The 25,238-nt window shown below is 40.0% G+C and overlaps 1 protein-coding gene across 1 annotated transcript in view; it reads right to left on the reverse strand.

Annotated features, from left to right (window-relative positions):
* MYO3B (myosin IIIB) overlaps positions 1–25,238 on the reverse strand; it is a 386,538-nt gene that overhangs the window by 158,757 nt on the left and 202,543 nt on the right. Inside the window, exons 22-24 of the mRNA XM_045820463.1 lie at positions 19,251–19,330; positions 11,763–11,840; positions 5,072–5,277 (exon numbers count right to left, since the gene is read on the reverse strand). Coding sequence (XP_045676419.1) covers positions 5,072–5,277; positions 11,763–11,840; positions 19,251–19,330 — 364 coding nt within the window. The remainder of the gene's footprint in view (positions 1–5,071; positions 5,278–11,762; positions 11,841–19,250; positions 19,331–25,238) is intronic.

Here is a 25,238-nt window from a genome sequence, read left to right on the forward strand (position 1 = left end):
TTTTTTCTCATTGTTATTTTAAAAGTTCTCATTGCAAGTAACTTTTTTGCCCTTTCTTATCCATGGAATATAGTTGTGTTTGGAAGACTTGATGAAGCAAAGACCATATTAGGACCCATTATTCTCTGAGAAAATATTGGAAGAATAATCTTGAGCCTCAGTTTCAGGAAGGAAATAAAAAGAAACTAAGGAAGACTGATGAGGTGTGGTAGATTTTATAATAGATTTTAATTTTCCACTCTGGATATCCTCTGACAGCAGTGCTTCTCAGAGGGGGTGTTTTTTTGTTTACTTGTTTGTTTGTTTTTTGTTTTGTTTTGTTATCATTGTCCTTTATTTCCTCCCAAAGAGTATTGTAAAAATTCTACCCGTAATCCTATGCATACACAAGGTATCTCTGTGGCAGTTGTGCAAAACACAAATAGCATTTCATTCAAAAGTAAAGGCCATTTCTGAATTGAAAAAGCTCCACAGCAATTTATTTTAACAAACACTGACTGAATGCAATGGCCCAAGGAGGTTAAGCGTGAATGCTAAAGCCAGACTGTCTGGGGTCTACCATTTACTAGCATGGGACCTTGGGAAAGTCACTTGATTTCTTTCTGTGTTTCAATTTTCTCATCTATAAAATGGAGATAATATGTGAACACAAAAGGGGATCAATAAATCTGACAAGACCAATGACCAAAAGTAACCTCAAGGGTGATCTAATCATAAATCCTAACTGGGCAGATCACAATGGGTAGTCACACCCCAGGCCTATAAAAGGAGGTTTTGCCTTAAGCAAGCCCTGTCCATTGTTCTTGTTTAAAGATGTAAACACACCTTTGAAATGCCAGAAGTAATCCTCTTTTCCAGACCCCTCAGAGGTTTAACTGCCCTCAAGAGAGCACAGAATCTTGTCAACTCTCCTGTAATTCAATCATACAGACTTCCCTGCCTTGCTTTCTCCCACTTCCATGTAATCCTCCCTACATTCCCTTCTTAATTCCAACACGTATGAGAAGAACTTTGAAGTTGTCCTTCTCCACAGCATTTGAAATCTTGTTCCCTGGTATGTTGGCTCAGATAAACTCTTATGAAAATTCTCTATAGGTTTGGATGTTTTTTACATCGACACCTGCTTGGTGCAGTTGGCAGGACCAACCTGAGAGCCTGGACCCCGCGCTAGGTACCATTTGAGCCCAGTGTGCCCCGCCAGCTTCCCATTTTGCATGGGGTGAACATGGGTGAGTTTTCTCTTGGAATCCTGGACCTACCTGCTTTAGGCAGTGGGTCCTAACTTTATTTGAGCTGATCTTAGAAAATCTCATAAGTGGTTAAGGGTTGAGGTAACCCAGGAAAAGAAGAAGATAGATAAATGGCTGCTTTTAATTTCTGCTCTTTTATTGAATTGCTTACCGAGAGTTTGAACAAAATTTTTGCTAGTTAATGAGAGACTGAACTCTCGTTAGCTCTGAAAGAGAAAGGACACCTGCTTCCTCAACCCAAGCCTCAGATATTCTTGGGTGATTCGGAATCTTTGTAGGGTTGCCTGAGAGAAAATTTCCTCTAGGGTGGAGGCAGTCCTGCAGGGACATCCACTGCATTTGGCTCCCTAAAGATGTGCGTGCAAAGGCTGTTTTTCCCTAGAAGTTTGTTCAGACTCCACAGATCTCAAAGGAAAATTAAAATTAACATGGGAAATCACACATCCAAGACCAGCAAACCCTATGACAGTCAGCCTCCCATTAATACTCCCGCAGGAAGATGATCATGATGAGGTTCCTTTGATAATTCTAAATGAATCTTCTGTGCACACATTAGAAAAAATCCAGCTATAAAATAAAATTAGGAAGAACAAATAGAAAGCATATATTTAATTGGTCTCTCAAAGCTTCAAAAAGAGGATTTAGAGAATTGGATCAAACTATGGTGTTTAGGTAGCAACACAGTTCTTTGAGGTAATAAAAAAAGCTGTCCTTGTCTATCTATCTATCTATGTATCTATGTATCTATCTATCTATCTATGTATCCATCCATCTCTCCTCATCCAAGGATACTTTATTCACCACTCTTAGATACAGGGGAAGGAAGAGAGGAAAGGAGAAAGAGAAACATTGATGCAAGACAGAAGTATCAGTTGATTGCCTCCCCTACACTCCTGGACTGGGGAATCACATGTACCTGGACTGGGGATCATATGCACTCAGACTAGGAATCGAACCTACAACCCTTTGGTTATGGATGACACTCCAACCAACTGAGCCACACTGGCCAGGGCAGCTGTCCTTATTTTAAAAGAGGAAAGGGTCATTTGGAACTTGACTTGTCAAAGACATACAAATTGTGTCTTCTTATCCCAACTGTCAAAATGTAATTTTGATCCAACTTGTTCTTTTGTAAACTATAAGCCTATCTCATGGCTAAAAGATCTCTGTTTCTGTCTGTCTGAGTGTCTAAGGTATGTTATAAATGTGAGATAATTTTCTACCTTTGGATGGTATTGTTAAAATGAATTTAACATTAATTTTTGATTGACTTAATTTTTAATATTAATTTTATATTAATTTAATAATTTAATATTAACTTAATTGATTTGAAGGCAAGTGCTTATAAGTATTGGGTATTTTAAACTTCTCAGAAATGCAGAATTTAACACAAATGCTTTTCAAGTTCACACCATCTAAGATTAATCCTTAGTAAATAAAAGATAGTTTAACTTTATTGGTTTAAGTAGGACATGTTTTTCAAGTTATTGATATTAAATATAATATTTATATTTTATCCAGGTTCACAAAAATAAGTCCATGCTAATAAATGTCTTTGATATTAATGAAGTATGTTTCTGGAGATTATAAAATGTCTTCATAAATCTGCCATGCTAAAGGATGCTAACTGTGTACCTCTTAGTTTTCATCAGAAATTGAATTTTTAAAGGTTAAAAATCTCAATATATATAGGAATAACTTTGTGGTGTTCCAGAAAGGCCCTTGGAACACCTCGAAGACTTGTTTTTATGTTAAATTGCATGGGAAGCATTATAAAATAACTGATTAAAAATACTTCTAGGGTATATTGTATGGGTCAACAATGGTTGTAAATTGAATAAATAGTTGGAGCTATGGGAAACCCAAGATGGCTGATTGTTTTTTTAAGGCTCCCTGGCAAACCCATTGTTCCATTTTTGCTTAAATGCACTATGATGCATCATAGTGCATTTAAGCTGGATTTAATGTTAGATGAAGGAATTTAGGAGCTGATATTAGTGAAAGGAGATATCCTACACAATCACTAAGGTTTGATAAAGTTACTTCAAGAAAATGCCAAATAGATAAACATGTCCCTTCAGTTGGCTCCCAGTAGATAAAGACTTTAAAGATCATGGACTTCCACCTGGAGATTTTGTGTACTGGAAAAAATATCAAATAAGAGACACTTTCTAACCTTGTTGGAAGGGACCTTATCATGAACCTAACTGTGAATGGACATTTACCCTTGTCTCTGATACTTGCCTCCAATAGGCACCAAAGACTCCTCAAGATCGAGAAGCTGCCAGTATCAGAGGTAGACAGTCATCCCAAGACATCAACAAGGTCATTATACCAACAGATCAATGTTGAACTCAGAAGCCATTTGTTTGATTTTCTTGACCTGTTTACTAATGATATTAGTCATAATAATAGTTATATACATTCTTTCAACTTTTCTATGTAGTCCAACTATTAATGATTACGGAAGATGTATAACTTTTAATACTCTTTGACTTTTAATACTCTTTGTAAATGTTAAACTAGATTCAAAAGACAGAAAAATGAGATAGACAGCAAAACTTAAATCATAATAGTTCACAGGTCAGAAATAATACAGAGTGTTTTTTTCACAATGAAGGCCATCAGACCTGATTGCCTTCCATTTACCTGCCCTTAGCTTTTGGGAAAATTCTACCTCAACACACATCCCATGGCTACTGTACTGCCTCATCCCCAGTAGTGCACTGTTTCAACAAGACTACGTGGGTACTGAGACTTCCTAAATATGAGCCTTTCTAGCTCTTTGAGACCACACTATTTGACCAAAAGACTGGTCATCAACACATCCTTCAGATTGATTTATGACCAAAAGAAGTAACTAAACAAAAAGGGGCTCTATAATGAATCTGGCAAGCCCAATGACAAAATAACTTCAAAGGGTGATCTGATCATAAATTCCTAATGAAGAGGGCATGGTGGGTAGTCATGCTCCAGGCCTATAAAAGGTTTACCTTTGCCTTAAGCAAGCCCTGTCCAATGTTCTTCATCTAGGCAAACACACCTTTGAAGTACCAGAAGTAATCCTCTTTTCCAGACTCCTCAGAGGTGTAACTGCTATCAAGGGAGCATGGAATCTATCAATTCTCCTGCAGTCCAATCATACAGATCTCCCAGCCTTGCTTTCTCTCACCTTCATGTAATCTTCCTTACATTCCCTCCTTAATTCCAAATGTGTAAGAACTGCAAAACTGTCCTTCTCCAGAGCATTTGAGATCTTGCTTCCTAGCATGCCATCAATTTGGCTTGAATAAATTCACAAAAATTCTCTATAGGTTTGGACATTTCTTACACTGATAATAATAGAGCCTAAATTATAGGGCTGTCCCATGGATCAAATGATGTTACATATTTAGAACATTTTAGATGCAATGTTAATGTTAGCTATCATATTATGTCATGCCATTGTGTTAGGCTGGGAGAAGTGGGTGCCTGGGTGCATTATCATCTGCCAGAATCTTCACCCACTTATGGAGAGAGAGTTTCATCCTACTAATTAAGTATCCGGAAATTTTCAAAATTAAGGATATGTAACATATAAATATCTATGGACATTTTTATTTTCTAAATGTGATCAAAAGGGAATTTAATTTGCCCTCCAGATCACTGCAATTTAGTTGGAGCACAATAAAAATTCAACATTTAAGCAAGTAAATGGTAGCTGGTAACTAGCCAATTACATGTTTGGAGGCAAGCGGGAAAGAACAACAATCCCAGGAGACAGGGATAGCCATGGCAGAGTTGTATTTAACATAATATATTTCCCAAGATGCCAGCCTGACCTTTTCACAAACTCTTCAAAGAGGATGCGGTGGGAATACCCCTGCTGGCGGATTCGGACTGTCTCCAGGATCCCTGTGGAGCGGAGCTGGGCCAGCACTCTCTCTTGAGAGAACTTCAGGGCCTCTCGATCATCATTGGGTTTAATGCAGCGCACGAAGTGGGGCTGTCCAACCACCATTTTGGAGAGCAGATCCATCAGAGAATACTAATGGGGAAAAAACATACACATGGAATGAGGTTGCCATGAATGTAGTGGATAGCTACAACACAGTCTGACAGGGGCCTCTAGAGCAGTTTACCGGCTTGTAAACAACTAATGGGCTTTTTTTGAGGCTGAATAAGAAACCAGCAATAGGAGATGATGATATAAGTTCTGACCAGTACTTATAACTGCCCGTGGATTGAAATGCATTCTTTAAACATCACCTAGTACAAAGTAATGTCCTCATGTGGCAGAAACTTGGCTGCTTAAGAACATACTTAGGCTACCCTTGAACTCCATCACCGGAACTGGCTCCTCTCTAGTATTCCAAGGCAATACTCTATAAACTGTATCTGTAATTTAAAATGTCCAGTTTTAGGGGAGGTGTTAGTTGCTTCCTTACCCTAAGAATCATCAGAAAGTCTAAGCAAATGTTTTCCATTGATAAGAGAAAAATTTTAAAAAGGGCAAAAGAAGCAAGAAAATTGGAGAAAAGAAGATTATAATAAAGATCAACTAACATACATACACTGAGTGGCTGGCACAGGGAGAAAGCACATGGAAAAGCAAAGGGGTGCTTGTGGAAGGGAGGTCTCAATTGTTCCTGGGGTCATCTGCTTTTGGAGTTCCTCTTTGGGACATGCCTCAGGAGTAATTACAAGCCACCCAGAAAATCAGTCCCATTATTTCCATAATCACACCTCCTACTAGTCAAAAATGGTGTTACCTAGCTTGCCAATACATCTTATTTCTTGTAGCATTTGGGGACCAATATTTTGAGGACACCAAACTGACTATCATAGGTACGTTTCTGAAAACTATAAGCCAGACACTTGTCTGCTGATAGAAGAATTGGGGCTCTTGGGAATGGCTTCACAGAGGTGCTCAGAGGCTCCAAGTCCCATGGTATGGACACACACAAACCAAGACACAAAGAAGATACAGTTGCTAAAGTGGACAAGATAAGAAACAAGGGGGCAACTCCTGGTCAAGATGGAGGCGTAGGTAAATACAACTCAACTCCTTGTACGAGCACAGCAAGAATTACAACTATCATTCAAAATCATCAGAAAATCCAGGCATATAGAAGTCTGACAACCAAGGAATTAAAGTAGTAATATTCAGACTTCCAGTGAAGATGGTGGCATAGGCAGACATGTCTCATCTTCATACAACCACATCAAAATTACAACTAAAATACAGAATAACCATCGCTCAGAAATCAATTTGAATGGGAAGTCTAACAACCATGAATTAAAGAAACCACATCCATCCAGACTGGTAGGAGGGGTGCAGATGCGGAACAAGCTCGTCCTTTACCCACATGTGGTGGATAAAACTTTGGGAGGGATATCCTGAGAACAAGGAGTACCAGTCAGACCCACACCAGGCGCCCCAGCCCAGGGTTCCACTGCCAGGAAGATAAGTCCCCACACTTCTGGCTACAAAAACCAGTGGGAATTGAGTTCCTGGAAGAAACTTCTGGGTCCCCAAGCAGTTCCTCTTAAAGAACCTCCAACATACTCACCTACTCAGACTGACTTTCTCTGAGCTCCAGCACTGGGGTAGCAGCCTGAAAGTCACCCATGGCATACAGGGAGGTACTTAAGTGTCTGGCATCATGGCTAGCAGAAGACATTGTCTCTTTTCTAAACCCTCCTGAATACAGAGCCTGCAAGCTGGTGTGTGATATCTGAGACTCTATCAACCTGGCTAACACTGTTTGGCCCAACTTGGAGATATTCAGAGACTCTGCCCAACCCAACTTAGGGACCCACACAAGCTGCTTTTCCATATAAATGGCTGGTCTTTGCTCTTGCTTCACAACTTCCTAAATCCCCTCAAACAAGCAACAGTTGGCCTCAGTGACCCCCAGGGCTGGCACTAGCAGCAGCAAGCCTAGATTCACAGCTTGGCTTCACCTGAGAATCTCCAAGCCCAGCACAAGTAGCAGCCACCTCAGATTGCTTTATAGCTCAGGCAGCACGCCCCCGTCAAAACACAGGTGGAGGCTGACCTTGGCCTTCACCAACCCCTGGAAAATCCAGGGTCAGCACACCCAGTGGACAGCTACAGACCACACTGGAGAGCCACCATCCTGTTTCTGCACAGATGATCCTCCACAGAAGGCAGAGGTTGGTTGTCAGTGGTCACAGCCAATCCTTGCAGCTGACTGGCCTTGGTAAATCCCTCCCATTGTTCTTCCAATTGCAACCAATTCTCAACTACAAGAAGAGGGTGTACACAAAAGACGCACCTTGGGTACCCGGCTTGGGTGATACAGGAGGCTGTGCCACTGGACCCTACAGGACACCTACTACAATAAGCAACACTACCAAGACAAGGAGTCAAAGCAGTTTTACCTAACAAAAACAAACACTGGGAGGCTGACAAAATAAGGAGACCAATTAAATGGCTCAAATGAGAGAACAGATCAAAACTCTAGAATAAGACCTAAACAAAATGGAAATAGGCAATCTTTCAAATGCAGAGTTCAAAACACTGCTTATAAGGATGCTCAAGGAACTTAGTGAGGACCTCAGCAGCATAAAAAAGAGCCAGCCAGAAATGAAGGATACACTAATTAAAATAAAGAACAATTTAAAGGGAAACAACAGTAGAGTGGATGAAGCCAAGAATCAAATCAATGACTTGAAACATAAGAAAGCAAAACGCAACCACAGAGAACAAGAAGAAGAAAAAAGCATCCAAAAAGAAATGAGGATAGTATAAGCACCCTCTGGGGCAACTTTAAGAGGTTCAACATTCACATCATAGGAGTGCCAGAAGGAGAAAAGAAAGAGCAAGAAATTGGAAATCTATTTGAAAAAATAATGAAAGAAAACTTTCCTATTTTCAGCAGATTTCTCAAAAGAAACTTTGCAGGCTAGAAGTGATTTGCAAGAAATATTCAAAGTCATAATGAGCAGGGAACTTTAGCCAAGATTGTTCTAGCTAGCAAAGATAATATTTAGAATTGAAGGGCAGATAAAGAGCTTCCCAGACAAGAAAAAACTAAAGGAGTTCATCATTACCAAACCATTATTATATGAAATGATAAAGGGACTTATTTAAGAAAAAGATAAAAAGTATGAAATAAAATGGCAATAAATACATATCTGTCAACAACTGAAGCTAAAAAACAAACTAAGCAAATAAGAAGAACAGAGACAGAGTCATGGCTATAGATAGCATTTTGATGGTTGCTAGATAGGATGGGGGTATAGGGAAATGGATGAAGAGGTGATGGGATTAAGAAGTAAACAGGTAGTTATAGAATAGCCATGGGGATATAAAGTACAGTATAGAAAATGGAATAGTCAAAGAAGTTATACTCATGACCCATGGACATGAACAATGGTGTGGCGATTGCCTGAGGGAATGGGTGGTACTGGGTGGAGGGGGGCAAAGGGGGGAAAATCAGGACAACTGTAATAGCATAATTGATAAAATATAATAATAAAAAGGAGAAGTCTCTTCATTCAAACAGGTAGGAGGGGCACAGAATACAGACATGCAGAGACATGGAACAGATGATCCCATACCTACATGTTGTGCATAAATATCTGGAGGAATACCTTAGGGGCCTGTGATCCCAACCTCACATCAGATCACCCAGCCCAGGGTTCTAGTGCCAGGAAGATAAGTCTCCATAACTTCTGGCTGTAAAACCAGTGGAGGTTGGGGTGGCAGAAGAAACTGCAGTTTTCTCCATTTCTCCTAGTAAAGAGCAATGTATTTAGGACTTACACAGATCTACTCTCTCTGGGCTCTAGCACTGGGACAGCAGCTGGAAGGGCACCAGTGGCATATGGGGAAAAACGGAAGTATCTGGCATCAGGGTGAGTGCTAGGGAGAAGCTTCCTCCTGGACAAAATTTCAGAGGCCAGGCAGTGGCCCCTTTCTGAGACCTCCCCCACAGAGAGCCAGAGAGTGGTGACACCATATCAGAGACTCCAACAATCTGGTTCACACGGGTTGCTCCACCCCAGGTGATTACAGAAGGCTCTGCCCCATCCAACTTACCAGTGTACTTTTCTACAATAGGCCACATTACTTAGACAGGGGGTCAAAGCAGCTCTACCTAATACATAGAAACAAACACAGGGAGGCTGGCAAAATGTGGAGACAAAGAAATACGGCCCAAATGAAAAAACAGAACAGAACTCCAGAAAAAGAACTAAACAAAATGGAGATAAGCAATCTAACAGATGCAGAGTTCAAATCACTAGTTATTAGGATGCTCAAGGAACTCATTAGACACTTCAACAGCATAAAAAAGACCCAGGCAGAAATGAAGGTTATACTAAGTGAAATAAAGAAAAATTTACAGGGAACCAACAGAGGAGTGGATGAAGCTGGGAATCAGATCAATTATTTAGAACATAAGAAAGAAAAACATATCCAATCAGAACAGTAAGAAGAAGAAAAAATCAAGGGTAGGCTAAGGAGCCTCTGGGACAACTGCAAACATACCCATATTGGAATCATAGGGGTATCAGAAGGAAAAGAGAACGAACAAGAAATTGAAAACTTATTTGAAAAAATAATGAAGTGGAACTTCCCTAATTTGGTGAAGGAAATAGACATGCAAGTCTAGGAAGCACAGAGTCCCAAACAAGATGGACCCAAAAAGAACCACACTAAGACACATCATAATTAAAATGCCAAAGGTTAAAGATAAAGAGAGAATCTTAAAAGCAGCAAGAGGAAAGCAGTTAGTTACCTACAGGGGAGTTCCCATAAGACTATCAGCTGAATTTTCAAAAGAAACTTTACAGGCTAGAAGGGACTGGCAAGAAGTATTCAAAGTGATGAAAAGCAATGACCTACAACCTAGATTACTCTATCCAGAAACATTATCATTTAGAATGGAAGGGCCGATAAAGCACTTCCCAAACAAGGTAAAGCTGAAGGAGTTCATCATCACCAAGCCATATTTATATGAAATATTAGAGGGACTTACTTAAGAAAAAGAAGATCAAAATTATAAACATTAAAATGGCAATAAATTCACAACTATCAACAACTGCACCTGAAAAACAAACTAAGCAAACAAGGTGAGCTGAAACAGAATCACAAACATAGAACTCATTTGTAGGATTATCAGTTGGGACGTGGAAGGGAGAGAATGGGGGAAAAGTTTCAGGGATTAAAAAATACAAATTGGTAGGTACCAAATAGGGGGATGTTAAGAACAGTACAGGAAATGGGGTAGCCAAAGAACTTGTACATATGATTCATGGACATAATCTAAGGCAGGGATTGCCAGAGGCAATTACAGGTACTGGGTACAGGGTGGCAAAGGGGGAGAAATTGGGACCACTGTATGCCATAATCAATAAAATATATTTTTAAAAAGAAACAAGTAGCAATTAGAAATATAAAACACTATTGATGAAACAGGGTCTGAATGCCCTCCTGTCAGAGAAGCTGTGGCAGGGATAACTACATGGATAAAGAGCTGAACACAAAGGCCATTGGGACCCTGTAATTCATGCCTTGAGCTCAATTCTCAGCTGCCTCTGAAACACAGTTGGCTAGATTAGAATTCTTGATTCTAGAGCCTCTTGAACTTGCTAGCTTTTTGTAAAGCCTGCTATCCATGGTGCTGGCTCCCAGGTCCTATCCCTCAGCCTGTCTGGCATCTCCAGCTCCTGACCCAGCTTCCCACCTGACTTCCCATCCCTGCAGAGCCTCTTCCTGTGATGACCCCATTTTGCAACCTTATTCGTTTGTCCCTGGAACTAGCAGTTCTCTACCATGCATCTCTACCATGGAGCTGGCTGGGCATTAGCTCTGAGTTGTACATGATCTCCAAGGGGCTTCCAACCCAATCTACAATTTAAAAATAAACAAATTCATGCAAACTGGTACAACACTGTCCATATCTTATCTTTCCTCTTATGATGTACATTTAACAGATCCCATCTAGAGACAATGTTTTCACTCAAAGGGATCATTTTACTAGAGGAAATATCAAGAATTAGTCTGTAAAGATGAGAAATAATTGGGCTCACACAAATGGGTTTGCAATGGGACAATTCAACTAAGGAAAATAAAGTCAAAGCTAAGACAGATTCTCTCAGGATCTAAACTAGATAAGCCACCTTCTGAAATTTTATTAACTACTTTGCTTTTCAGTAAATATGCTGGAGAAGTGGCTGACTCCAATAGCTTTAAGGCCAAGAAGCAGCTCAAATGCTAACAGAGTCAGCACACTCAGTGGACAGGGCTGTGTGCCAGTGGCAGAGAGGGCTCTCTGTAGACACTGGGGTTTCATCTGATCTTTCTGAGATCAGAGAACATTGTACTCAGAGGGAGAGGTTTCTGGCTGTACTCTTCTCTCTCCACACCCCCACCTTTTAAAACTGGCTCTTGTGCTTTGCTCTTATTTCAACAACTCTATCAAATCTGGGTCTCTTGTGGGAAGTGTTGGCAAGTCCTTCCTGCAAATAGGCAGAATAGAGATCAGGAAGACTCCATACCCGGAAGTAAGAAGCCATGGTCTGTCTCTTCATGTTGGTGGTTTCTTCCGGATGCCGTATTACTTCCAGAGTGTCCACCTAGAACATAAAGAACATAAGCAGAGAGAGGTGGTTTGAGGAGATAGACCATTCATTTCTTGGCTTTCTGAAAATCTGAAAGGCTGTTTGGTCAAATATCTGAGGGGCCTTGATGTTTAGAATACAGTGGCGTACCTATGGGGAAAAGTTTTAAAGACATATAAAGGAAAAAATAGAATTTGCACAGTTCTACTCACTTGACAACGACCACACTCCGCAAAGTGCTATATGACCTAAGTATAAACCCCCATCAGTGTTATTTCTATATTTCTCCATGTTCTAATGGGCCCCTGGTAAGTTCTCTGATAATGTCACATAAGAACAAACTATTTCATAAAAGAAAACTGGGCAAAGACCCACGAAGCTGCGTGATTATGAAGATATGGGCTCAAAGCCCGGGTTGAACTGCAGAAAATAAGGTGAGTTCGAGTGGCTTTTCCACTCTCAGACCCTGATGTTGCCACCCCCTCCTGCCTTTCACAGTTCCCACGTGCTCATGTGGACCTGAACTTGGAATACCTCTGCTCCCAATCATTTGTTCCAACTACTGGGCTGACAGAAAGGAATTTATGAATAAAAACAATCATAGGAATCAATTATAAGTAGCCTGTGTTTTGTTATTGTACCTCAACAGTAAACGCCCTGCTCCTGCACACATGAAGCTATTTGGTTTGCAGAATGCACAAGTGGCATTTCAGCACTGGCCTCCACTGTGGCAGCTTCCCATCTGCTCTGAACAGGTGGCAAGGGTCTGAAGCAAGAACGTTTGAAAGGAAGATGCTACTGTCAGCACGTGTGTTCTGCTCGGTGGACTGCTGTCCAGGCAGCCGCCTCCCTATGGGGTGAAGACATGTGCGGCCTTGTTCAACAAAAGTGAAAAGTGGGTGCTGAAGGAACAGAGGCACAAGGAGCAGGGAGAATAATTAGTCCTGCCTCCAGGGGCTATTTAAGAAACTGTGTGCAAAATGGAAGGAAATGCTTCAATTGGCTTGGATAAAGAAAAACAGGTTTGTTTAAGAAGGAGAATAAACATGGAGCTAACTTTAAAAAAAAAAACTAGAAAGGCAACCTAAATAGTGAGTGAGCAGAAATATGGACTGTGTCTAAGGGAAACGATAGCAGGGGGCAATGCAGCTTTCTTTTTCCAGGCTGCAGACTGGATGTGTTCCCAAAGCTGTCAGTCTATTTGTATGCAGCTGAAGCAATGGTACAACCTCCTGTGGGTTTGACTTTTTAAATTTCTTTTAATGAGAAAGGAGGAAACAAAAGCTCCGTGTTGAGAAGGAAGGCTGTGCTGATGTAGAAGAGGGAAAAACAAATGCAGCACATCCACTGCATCTGCAGTACTGTACTCTCTCCAGAGTCATCTGCCTAAAGGTTTCCTTCCATCTCACCTCCTCTTGGATGATGGAACGCAGAGTTGATGGGGTTTGGGGCAAGCTATTCAAGATCAAATGAAAGGAGGTCTTAGCTAGGGTATACCTTTGGTCAGATTGTTGATTCTGAGAGTTTTCTTTAACTTTTTATCTCCTTATTTTCTTTTCCCACTACCTGACCTTCATATACATATGTACACACATGCACACCCTAAACTTTTAGGAATTTCCCCACTTCCTTTTATTCAGTGATTCTCCCTGAAGAACCCCATCTTGCTTTGAGCCTTGCCTTTTCTCCTTCATTTCCCTTCCTTTTTATTCAAATCAGACAGCTAGTGCCACCCCTCAGGCTCTAATGCACTGTGAAGGGGCCACTGAAAAGCTCATCCACATTTCTTTTATTGGGAAAATTTACCTGTTACCACCCCTCAAAATTACAGTGGACCCTGGCATTGGAGAATTTAACAGCTTAGTACTCAGAAAATTCTTGGTATATGTTAATTCTGCTGAGACATAATTTAAAATATATAATATGTATTGTTTTCAAGATCAGTACTCATTCCCTGAAGCAAATTGGAAAAATATAGAATGAAGCACCAATTTGCACTTAAGGCTGCAAAAAGAAGTCATAAGGCTGCTTGAAACTGGGCTCCCCGGTATAACCACCCAGCCTGACTTTAAGTTCTGTCCTTGTACTCACATACAGAGTAACTCCTGGGAAGTAAGTAAACACCTATATGGTTGTTATGTGTAACCGGGAAATGCTAATACTTGTCTGCAGTTCATCACCTACATTTAGTACTGTATTTTAAAGAATAAATAATATGCTATTAGAGTATTTCCTAATTTAAGAATTTGGAAAGGTCTTGGGTTGGTCAAGGGTCTCTCTCATATTTGCATAGTCACTGCTTCTCCTGAGCATATAGAGTGAATCTAACATAGGAGAGGGCCATGAGAACTACCTAAGTTAACTAAAGTCAAACAAAGTTATGTCAGTGGCCTGCTATGTGCTGCCTGACATGGACCCCGGCTGGCCTGAGATGCAAGCAGACCATGGAGAGCATCTAGACAAAGAAAATTCCTGCAAAGATGATTTAATAGCTACTCACTCACACCTTATCGTTTACCTATACCATAAAAGGAAAACACCAGGCCACAAAATATACCTTGTAAAGGCTAAAGTTACTCCCAAGCTTTCTCCACTATTTCCCACACCAGCAACTTCCCATATAAAGTACAGACAGATATAAGCTCACTTCTAGATGGTTGAGGCCTCTCTTCCTTCTCTCATAGGAAGAGTCCACCACTCTGTCTATGGAGTGGATTTTCTTGCTTGTTCTCTCTGCTCAATAAAACCTGCTTTTCCACTTAACCTCTTGCTTGGTTTGCATCTTGAATTCTCTCCTGCCCAAAGTCAAGAACCCTCTTGGCTCGGGGCCCATTAGGGACTTGCCCCTCTGGCTTCAAGTCTAATTGAGAAAATTTTGGACAAGGCACATTCCAGAGTTGCCTGTCTTGGCTCTTGAAACTAAGAGACCTCTGTGTGCACTGGGTCTATCATGAACTTTAGAGAATTCTGATGAATTCCAAAGTAGCAAAACCAAAAGTGATAAGCAGGTTATTGTCTAACCTAAGAGCTTGTCTTCCTGAGCTAGTTTAGTTAATGGTAGTTTCATTTAATGAAAAAAAAAAAGGCCTCTTGGAAATAATCCAGAAAGGAGATTCTATTAGGGGGATCATATAGCAAATAGTTCTTCCCAAAGGCGAGAATTTCACAAGAAAAAAACAGCCTATCCCAAAGTATGTTTTAAGTTTTTACCTCACAGGAAGAAAAGTAGACAAACTTTCCTAGGCTCTGGGGGTGTGTGCTATAGAGAACAGTTTTGGAATTAGGCACACATGGTTCAAATTCTGGCTCCTCCACTTACAAGCTATGTGGCTTTGAACTTGTTATTTAACTTCTCGGAGCTCCCATTTTCCTTATTAGTAAAAAACACTGCCTTGCACACAGAAGAAATCAGTCAGTTCCTCTACCATCATTAGTGTATTTGATTTAGTGTTAGTGTGATGATCAGTATCAAGGACGCAGGGTTTTGTTCCATGGCAAAAGTAAGGACTAGTGTTAGCATAGGTAACTAGTTATTAATAAAGGAAGGAAGCAAATGGAATTAGACATTAAGTCTGATTAACTAGGAAGCTGTAGTGTTCACACACTCCTTAGGAGACAGCTGCATCCTCCACCAGACAGATGCTAATCCCCAAGTGAGCAGGAAGAACTGGCTGTCCAATCTCCCTGGAGGATGACCAGCTTGTTAACTGGGATTACTGGGGTGGGGGGACGGTGGCGGGGGAGATAAAACAGTAAAGGAGAAATTCCTTTGCTGGGTGCAGTAGAAGCCACGATGGCGCAGAGGAAGGTAAGTACACGCACAGTAGGAACCAGCTGATGAAGCAGAGCTTTGAAGCATCCACAGTAGGAGAAAGAAGGGGAAAGGACTGGATAGGATAAGGGCACGAAACGCCAGAAAATCCAGAAAAGGGATGGCATAGGGGAAGGTGCCAGCACAAAACTGCAAAGAATTAGGAAGAAGATTGGTTAGTTTGAAAGAAAGCTTACCCCTTCCCAAACCCAAGGAAAGGTAATCAAAGCTTAACAAAGGCCCATCTCGGTGGGTGGTGCACATTGGAGCTCTCTATCTGATGCAGCCACATGGGCCTGGGTGTGTCAGCTGATCTGGCCAGAGCGCAGCTGGGAGCAGAGACTCTCCTGGACTACTGGAGCCCAGAGTGATGGCATCACACTTCTGGATCCTGACCCTCCTGGTGGGCACTTGTGCTCACCAGGGCCAGGACTTCTTCCACAGCAAGACGGAGCTGAGCCACCTGGTCGTGGATGAGACACTAGGCACCTGGGGCAAGTCTTTTGTTTTGACTCCAACAAGTCTTGCTATAATTGCTCACATCCTCCTACGTATGAATCCCCAAATGCTTGTCACACAACTCCGTTGAAGAGTCCTATTTCTACTGGCAACACTAGCTCCTATGCAACACAGAAAGATCTTTTTATTTATTGGCAGAGAAAACAGCCAATGAAACCAATTTCAAAATGATTAGTAGAACCAATATTCTGAATAAAATCAGTATACATTTTTCCTAAAACAGCAATTTAAACAATAATATAAGTCAATTGGAGCTGAACAAGCTGGCTTTTTGCCCACATGACCGATGCCCTGTTGGGTTCCCTGTGAGATGTGCTGGTTAGCCTTCAAAGTCGTCATGAGCAAGCTTTGTAAACCATGGTACAGATCCCAAGCCCATAAAAATGAGCTTGCTTTCAGATGGTTATCAAAACGTGAATAATAAAACATTTATTGTTTCCAATGGGAAATCAGTATACTGAACACTTTGCCTACATTGTCCTTGAATTCTCAGTGACCCCATGACATCAGCACTCTTATTACTCCCATTCTACATAGGAGGAAGTCAAGGCCCAGAGATTTTAGGTAAATTTCCCAGCCTTGCAGTTAGTAGTTGGCCATAGCTAGAACTGATTCCTCCTCTGACTCCAGAACCTACTTCTTAAACATTATATACTGCCTTATATATGCTATAGACTGCATAGAAATATGGTTGACATAACTTATAAAAACAGTCTGAAAGCATGAGATTATTAAAAAGATTTGCCTCATCTGTCAACTAATTTACTCTAGGATAAAGACATAGACTCCAGAAAGTCTCATAAACCATCTATTTCAGTAATAAATGAAACACTGAAGGGTTTTTTCCTCTGGTCTTGGTTAGTACCCGCTACTGCATCCTGAAACCTCAGAAGTGCTTCTATTTATCTTCTTGACAAGGCCTTTTGCCAAGAAATTTTACTGCTATCAAGTGACCCATCCATCTCTTAAGGAAAATGTCCCCATAACACCGTTCCTCTCAAAAGCCCCCGTAGCACTAACTAGGAAAGCGAGGCTGGCCCGACCCGGCCCGGGTGGGGGCGTGGAGTGTGTCCGAGGCCAGTTCCTATGAGGCCACCTCTGTTCTTTTTTCTTGGATGAGGCAGAAATGAACTTAAGGAGGTTTTTCTTCTTTTTTTTTTCTCTTTGGCTATTGTGGCTGTATTGCTTATTTATGCCCTGGCTGGTGTGGCTCAATGATTTGAGTGCTGGCCTGTGAACCAAAGGGTTGCTGGTTCCATTCCCAGTCAGGGCACATGCCTTGGTTGCCAGGCCAGGTCCCTAGTAGGTGGTGCGCAAGAGGCAACTACACGATATGCTCCTCTCCCTCTCTTTCTCCCTCCCTTCCCCTCTCTCTAAAAAGAAATAAATAAAATCTTTAAAAAAATAAGTACATTATTTAATCATCAAAGTAAACAGAGATAAGAAAATCCAGTGACTTGTTTATCACCTCATTACCTTTAACTTAATTGTTTCTTGGTGTTAGTATACATAATGAATGTTAACCAGCCAGTCCTAGAGATTCTTGCCAAACATAAGATGGAAGGTTGGAATAGTTAAAAACATTTTACAGCAAGAAATTTATTAACACCTCTTACATCCCCTTTGCATAGACAAGTATGCTGCCCATTTTTCAGAGGGCAAAGCAGAGCAATAGCAAAGGGTTTTGTTTCTTTCCTCCCCACTGACTCCATTTGGTCCTCGTTACCCTCCTCTGTGGATTGGTGATTGCTTCAAGCAAAAGTGCTTTATCTCTTCCAAATGGACTTTATTTTCAAGTATCATTGTTCAGGCTAAAAGGTCCAGAATATGCCACAGTGGCACGTGAATGATTCTGAGCTGAAGACATGGAAGAATCAAGAATGGCAAGAATATTTTTCTGAACTTCCATTCTTTGCCCAGAAGCAGAGCCTTGCAAAAGAATTCAGCCGCCATACCCCTCTCTGGGGGTTTTGTTACCAGGGAAGATTGACTCCTGTCACCAGAGATGACAAGTCAGCATTGGGATAAGAAATTGCCTAAACAGACATTATCATAAAACTATTGTACTTCCCATCTATTCCCCTAAGAGGCCATTTACGGGTGAGGGGGGCACAAAAACTGGATTTTATTTATAAAAAATTGTGTATTTATTCTTACATGTTTCAACTTCAGTCACCTTCAAAATACTCTCCATCTGATACACTACACCTATCGAGACTTCCTTTTTACTGCTTCAAACAGTTTTTGAACTCATTGATTTTTATGCCTTTTAGTGCTTCTGCCATTTTTTGTTTCACATCTTCCACATCGGCAAAATGTCTCCTTTTTAGGACTTTTTTCATCAGAGAAACAAACAAAAAAAAAGTTGCTGGGGCAAGATCAGGTGAACAGGGAGGGTGGGGGATGGGAATCATGCTCTTTTTGGCCAAAAACTGCTGAACACACTCAGTGTGGTGTGGGCAGTTTGCTCTTAAATCACTCATCATGAAATGGGCAAACACGTTGAAAGAGTCTCCCAAAAAATTCACTAAAGCAGAACACAGCCTCTCACAACAATGCCAGCTGGTGCACTGATACACATGGGTTCCTAGAACACTGACCTAGAGGGCTGGGGAAGCCTGTACTACAAGGCGCCACCTGTCTTCCAGAAGATGACTCCCATTTTAGGGGGAACTCCCCCTCGTATTTTTCTCAGAAGTCATTTGTTCTCCCAAAAATGTCTCTCTCCTTCTCATCTCCTATTAAGATGGAATATAAGCCTCAAAAATCTAACTCTCTGAGTCATTTTTCTTGGCAAACTCCTGTATGTACATGAATAAAGTATGTTTGTTTTTCCTCTTGCTAATCTATCAGTTTGATTTATTTTATAGTCCCCCAACTGTGGAGAAAATATTTTTTCCCGTTTACACAGGATTTTAAAGGCTTCCATAATGTTGTATCAAATGTCCTAATTCCTAATTCCTAAATGCCTTAGTTTCTTTTCCACATTGCCCATGTAGTGGGCCAGATAAAGGAGACTAACGTTGCTCACCTAGAATTGTTCCCAGGCAGGCACCTTTCAGTCCATATTATTTGGGCACAAACCTATCACTCACCTTGGCTCTCCCAGCACCAAAATGTGGAGGCAAAGATCTTGAGGCTGCTGTTATTCTGGCTCTTGTCTGAGCCAAGTTACCTGGGGGGAAAAGGACAAAAATGTTAAAGTAGAGTAAAGTGAAATAGGATCATGAGTAATTTTCTCTTTGTGTGATATTTTTCTGAATTTTTCAAAAGATTTTCTATGAATTTGAAAAGTTTGGGAAAATTTGAATTGGGAACTTCAATGATATAAATTATACATATATTATAATAATTATAAGTAATAAATATTTTGTCAATAATTTATTATATGGATTTAATTTCTATTAGTTTCAAAAGCAAAAAAGAAATAACAACAAGTCTCCAATTCATTCAACGAACTAGGAATAGGAAGGCCATATATGAAAAGCACACAGCTAACATACTCAACCGTGAGAAATTGGGAGATATTCCTCTAAGATCAAGAACAAAACCAGGTGCCCCCTGTTACCACTTCTATTCAACATAGTACTGGCAGTCTTAGCTAAAACAATTAAGCAAGAAAAAAAAATAAAAGTCATCCAAATCATAAAGGAAGAAGTAAAATTATCTCTGTTTATAGGTGACATGTTCTTATATGTAGAAAATCTTAAAGATCCCACAAAAAAGCTGCTAAAACTGAAAAATGAATTAAAAAACAGTTAAAGGATATAAGAATCACAAAAAATCAGTTGCATTTCTATACTAAGAATGAAAATCTTAAAAGTAGATTAAGAAAGCAATGTCATTTATAACAGTATCAAAAAGAATAAAATACTTAGAAACAAAGGTAACCAACATGAAAGACTTATACACTGAAAATTACAAAGCATCCCTGAAAGAAATTAAAGACACAAATAAATGGGAAAACATTCTGTTGTGGAGAAGAAAAAAAGTCTTTTTCTTCTACTCATTTATATTCATTGGCTGGGGACCTGAAAACTAGACTGACAGAAAACAGATTAACCAGAGAAGAACAAGCAGTTTATTAACACGTACATTTACACATAGGTGTACACACAGGAGTACCCAATGATGAATAACTCAAAGGGGTGGTTAGAACATCTAAACCAAAGGACGATAAGTTTGTAAAGTTACAAAATAAAGGAAAAGAACTTTGACTTTCTCGGGCAACATATTGTAGGAAGGTAAATATATGGGGAAGCTAATGAAAGATAAGGGCTAGTTAGTAAAGTTTATTCTTCTGGTACTGTTTCTCGGCTGTTATAGAGTATAGAGTTGTCTCTGGTCATTAAATTCTGTCCTTCCTGTTAGGGAGAGGAGGGAGGGCAAAGAGCTTTTAAAAATTTATGTCCTGCTTTACAGATTTATATTCTGCTTTTAGGCAAATAGGGTGGTGTGGTGGACAGAGAGTTTTTCTTACATCTGCTTCTCAATTATCTTCAGCTCCAAATAATCCTTATGCCAACGTGGTATATACTGCGGTTGCATAGTCTGCCACCCTACACTGTGTTTTTGGATGGGAAGACTTAATATTATTAAAATGTCCATGATACCAAAAGAGAACTACAGATTCAATACAGTCCCATCAAATTCCCAATGGTATTTTTGCAGAAATAGAAAAAACAATCTTAAAATTTATATGGAACCACAAATGACCTGGAAGCTCCAAAACAATCTTGAGAAGGGCGGGGGGGAGCTGAAGGCCTTACACTATCTGCTTTCAAAATATATTATAAGGTTACAGTAATCAAAACAGAATGATACTGGCATAAACATAGACATATAGATGAATGAAATAGAATTGAGAGCCCAGAATGAAACCCACGCATATAGAATCAGATAATCTTTGACAAGGTGCCAAGACTACATAATGGGAAAAGGACTGTCTCTTCAACATATGATATTGGGAAAACCAGACATTTACATACAGAAGAATGAAACTGGTGTCTATCTTACACTATACATGTGTGGGGTCCAGAACAAATCACCCCAAAATGTCCTTCTGTGGTATGCAAGTTGTTTTGAACTAAAGGCAACTTTAGCCTGAGGCTCAGGAGAAACCTCTGCCTCCTACCCTTAACTGCCTAGAATAATTCAAATTAGAGACCTTGCCAGTAAAAGATTACCAGTGATAGCCTTTTTGACCCATCTTTATATCAGGGAAAACTTTTATTTACTATACATCTGCTCTTCTTATCATTCTGCAATGACCTTTTGCAGCCCCAAAGGTGCATTACTTCACCTCTAGCTCAGAATGTCTTATATACCTCAAGCCCACTTTCATCTCTGAACCTTTCCTGCATGTGGGGTCTCTGACGCTCTCATGTATGTGGGGTCCCATACATATGTGTGTATTAAATTTGGTTAATTTCTTTTGCTAATCTGTCTCATGTCTATTTGATTATTAGATCAGCTAGAAGAACCTTGAGAGCAGAAGAAAGTTTGTTCTTACCCAACACATGAAAATCAACTCATAAATGACTAATGACTTACAAGTAAGCCCTGAAACTATAAAAATCCTAGAAAAATGTAGGGAGAAACCTTCATAACATTGGTCTTAACAATGATTTCTTTGATACAACACCAAAAGCACAGGTAGCAAAAGCAGAAATAGAAAAGCTAGACACATGAAACTTAAAGATTCTGCATAGAGAAAGGAACCATCAACAGAGAGAAAAGGCAGCCTACAAACCAGGAGAAGATATTTGCAAACCATGTATCTGACAAGGGATTAATTTCCAAAATACGCAGTTAACCTTGAACTAAATGTCCAAGCCTGTTAAGAATTTTTATGAGAGTTTATTTAAGCCGAACTGATGACATGCTGGGAAGTGAGCTCTCAATAGCTCCCAGAATGACAGTTTGCAGTTTCTTTTATATTTATGGAATTAAGGAGGAATTTAAGGAAGATTATGTGAACATGAAAGAAGGCAAATAACAACAAAGCCCAAAGGAAATGATAGAAAGGAAATGATAAAGATAAGAGCAGAAATAAATAAAATAGACTAAAAAATTTACAAAATATCAATGAAACCAAGAGCTGGTTCTTTGAAAAGATAAACAAGATTGACAAATGTTTAACCGGACTCATCAAGAAAAAAAGAGAGAGGACCCAAATAAATGAAATCAGAAATGAAAGGGAGAAGTAACAACTGACACCAAAGAAAAACAAAGGGTTGTAAGAAAATCATATGATAAAATATATGCCAACAAGTTGGACAATCTAGGTGAAATGAATAATTTCCTAGAAATATACAATCTTCAGAACTGAATCAGAAAATGTGAATAGACAGATTGTAAGTAAAGAAATTGAAGTACTAATAAAAAATACTCCCAGCAAACAAAAGTCCTGGACCAGATGGCTTTACAGGTGAATTTAACCAAACATTCAAAGAAGAATTAACATCTATCCTTCTCAAACTATTCCAAAAAGAACAAGAAGAGGGAAAACTCTTGAGCTTTCCCTCATTTTATAAGGCCAACATTATCCTAATTCCCAAACCAGATAAAGACACTACAAAGAAAGAAAATTATAGGCCAATACCCCTGATGAACAGACATGCTAAAAATTCTCAAGAAAATATTAACAAACTGAAACCAGCAATACATCAAAAAGGCCATACACCATTATCAAGTGGGGTTTATCCCAGGAATGCAAGGTTGGACACTCCCCACAAATCAATAAATGTGATACAACACATAAACAAGGTGAAGGATCATAATCACATGATCATATCAATAGAGGCAGAAAATACATTTGATGAAATATAGCACTCATTTATGATAAAAACTCTCAACAAAGTGGGAATAGAGGGAACATATCTCAACGTAATGAAGGCCACATATGAGAATCCCACAGCCAACATTATACTCAACTGGCAAAACATAAAAGAGTTTCCCTTAAGATCGGGAACAAGACAGGGACGTCCATTTTCACCTCTCTTATTCAATGTAGTACTGGAAGTCCTAGCACAGCAATCAGACACGAAGAAGAAAGAAAAGGCATCAAGCTGGAAAGGAAGAATGACAGGAGACTGTATATAGAGAACCATAAGATTCCACCAAAAAAGCTACTAGGGCTGATAAATGAGTTCAGTAAAGTAGCAAGACACAAAATATTCAGAAATCAGTTGCATTTTTATACACTAATAATGAACTAGCAGAAAGAAAAACTAAGAAAACAATCCCACTTACAATGTCATCAAAAATAAAATACGCAGGAATAAGTTAACCAAGGAGGTAAAAGACCTGTACTTGGAAAAAAGTTAAAAAAGAACTACCATATGATCCAGCAATCCCACTTCTGGGTATTTACCCAAAAGAACTGAAACCAGAATCTTGAAGAGGTATTTGTGCCCCCATGTTCATTGCAGCCTCATTCACAATGCCAAGCAGAAGAAACAAACTAAATGTTCATCAGAGGATGAATGGATAGAGAAAATGGGGTACATGCATATGTGGACAAAAAGGGGGCCACATGCGAAACCTAACAAGCTTAGGGGAGGCCTGCATGGCAGCCTTACAAACTCAGAGACTAAATGTAACCACGTAGGATAGCCTGAAATTAAAACTTCCTAACAAAAAGCAGGCCACAGCAGGCAGTCCTGTCCTAGACCAGCATCTTCCTTGACAAAGGTCAACCTTTACTTTAACTGAGCCTGTCTGTTGTCTGTTTGCATCTATGATAACGTACCTTTGGAACATCAGAGCACTTCCCTCTTTTCCTGACCCCTCAGGATACAATTCCCCGCTGGAGCAGGAGACCACAGAACCTCTCATTGTTATCTTGTTGCACAAATACCACCTTTTGTACTACTCACATTAATTGTTAACTATCCTATACCTACCACGTGTCTATTTTACTCTTTATCCAAACTCAGATACTTCCTTCACTTCGCTTTCTCCAGCCTCCCTAAATACACCATCAATGAATTTCATATAGTGTTGTGTACATCTCATCCTTTGCTTCTGATGAATAAAATAAACAGTAAAACTGCCATTCTTTGGAGCATTTTCTCAATTATGTTGAGATTTTTTTGTCATCAGGTTGGCTCAAATAAATTCATAGAAATCCAGGTTTGGACACTTCTTATATCGACATTTACAATAGAATATTCAACATTAAGAAAGAGGGAAGCCCTGCCATTTGGGACAACATGGATGGACCTGGAAGACATCATGGAAAGTGAAATAAGCCAGTCATAGAAGGACAAATACTGCATGTGTCCCTTTATATGAAGCACCGAAAGTCATCACATTCCCAAGAACAGAGAACGCTGGTTGCCAGGGCCAAAGTGGGGAACAGGAAAATGGGGGAGCTGCTGCGCTATGGGTATAGAGTTTCAGTCAGACAAGATGAAAAATTCCTAATGAACAAGACTTCACTGTACACTTAAAAACGTATCCGGAAAGCAGATTTCATGTTACATATTTTTATCACAATGTTTTTTAAAAGTCTCTGCTTAGGGCACTGCTACTCATTTTTTAAAAAATGATTGTATTTATTTATTCTTAGAGAAAGGGAAGGGAGGGAAGAAGGGAGGGAGGGAAACATCAGTGTGAGAGAGAAGCATCCTGTTAGTTGCCTCTCGCACGCCCCAACCAGGGACCTGGCCTGCAACCCAGGCATGTGCCCTGACTGGGAATCGAACTGGCAACCTGTTGCTTTCCTAACCAGTTGAGCTACACTGGTCAGGGTGGCACTGCAACTCCCTGAAGATGATTATGGAAGAAAAAAGAAGTTGAGTGTTTTCCCTAAAGAGAAGGTGGGTAACAGAGAACACCACTGCTAGGATCTAAGACATGCTGATGAGCAGGACTGGCAGTATGTGTCCCTTGGCAGGCAGGGAGGAACCCAGCCAGCCACAGTGGAAGTGTGGACAGCAGCCTCTTGAATTCTTTGCATTTGCCAGGGGTCTGACCTTGAACAGATTAGCATCTCAGAGCTTTGGTTTCCTTGTGTATAATTGGAAGACAATACTACCTTATTCTCGGAGTTGCTATGGGCATTCATGGAAATTCAC

This window comes from Phyllostomus hastatus, unplaced genomic scaffold (assembly GCF_019186645.2).
Source record: "Phyllostomus hastatus isolate PE091 unplaced genomic scaffold, TTU_PhHast_1.1 phas_contig_1, whole genome shotgun sequence".
NCBI lineage: Eukaryota > Metazoa > Chordata > Mammalia > Chiroptera > Phyllostomidae > Phyllostomus > Phyllostomus hastatus.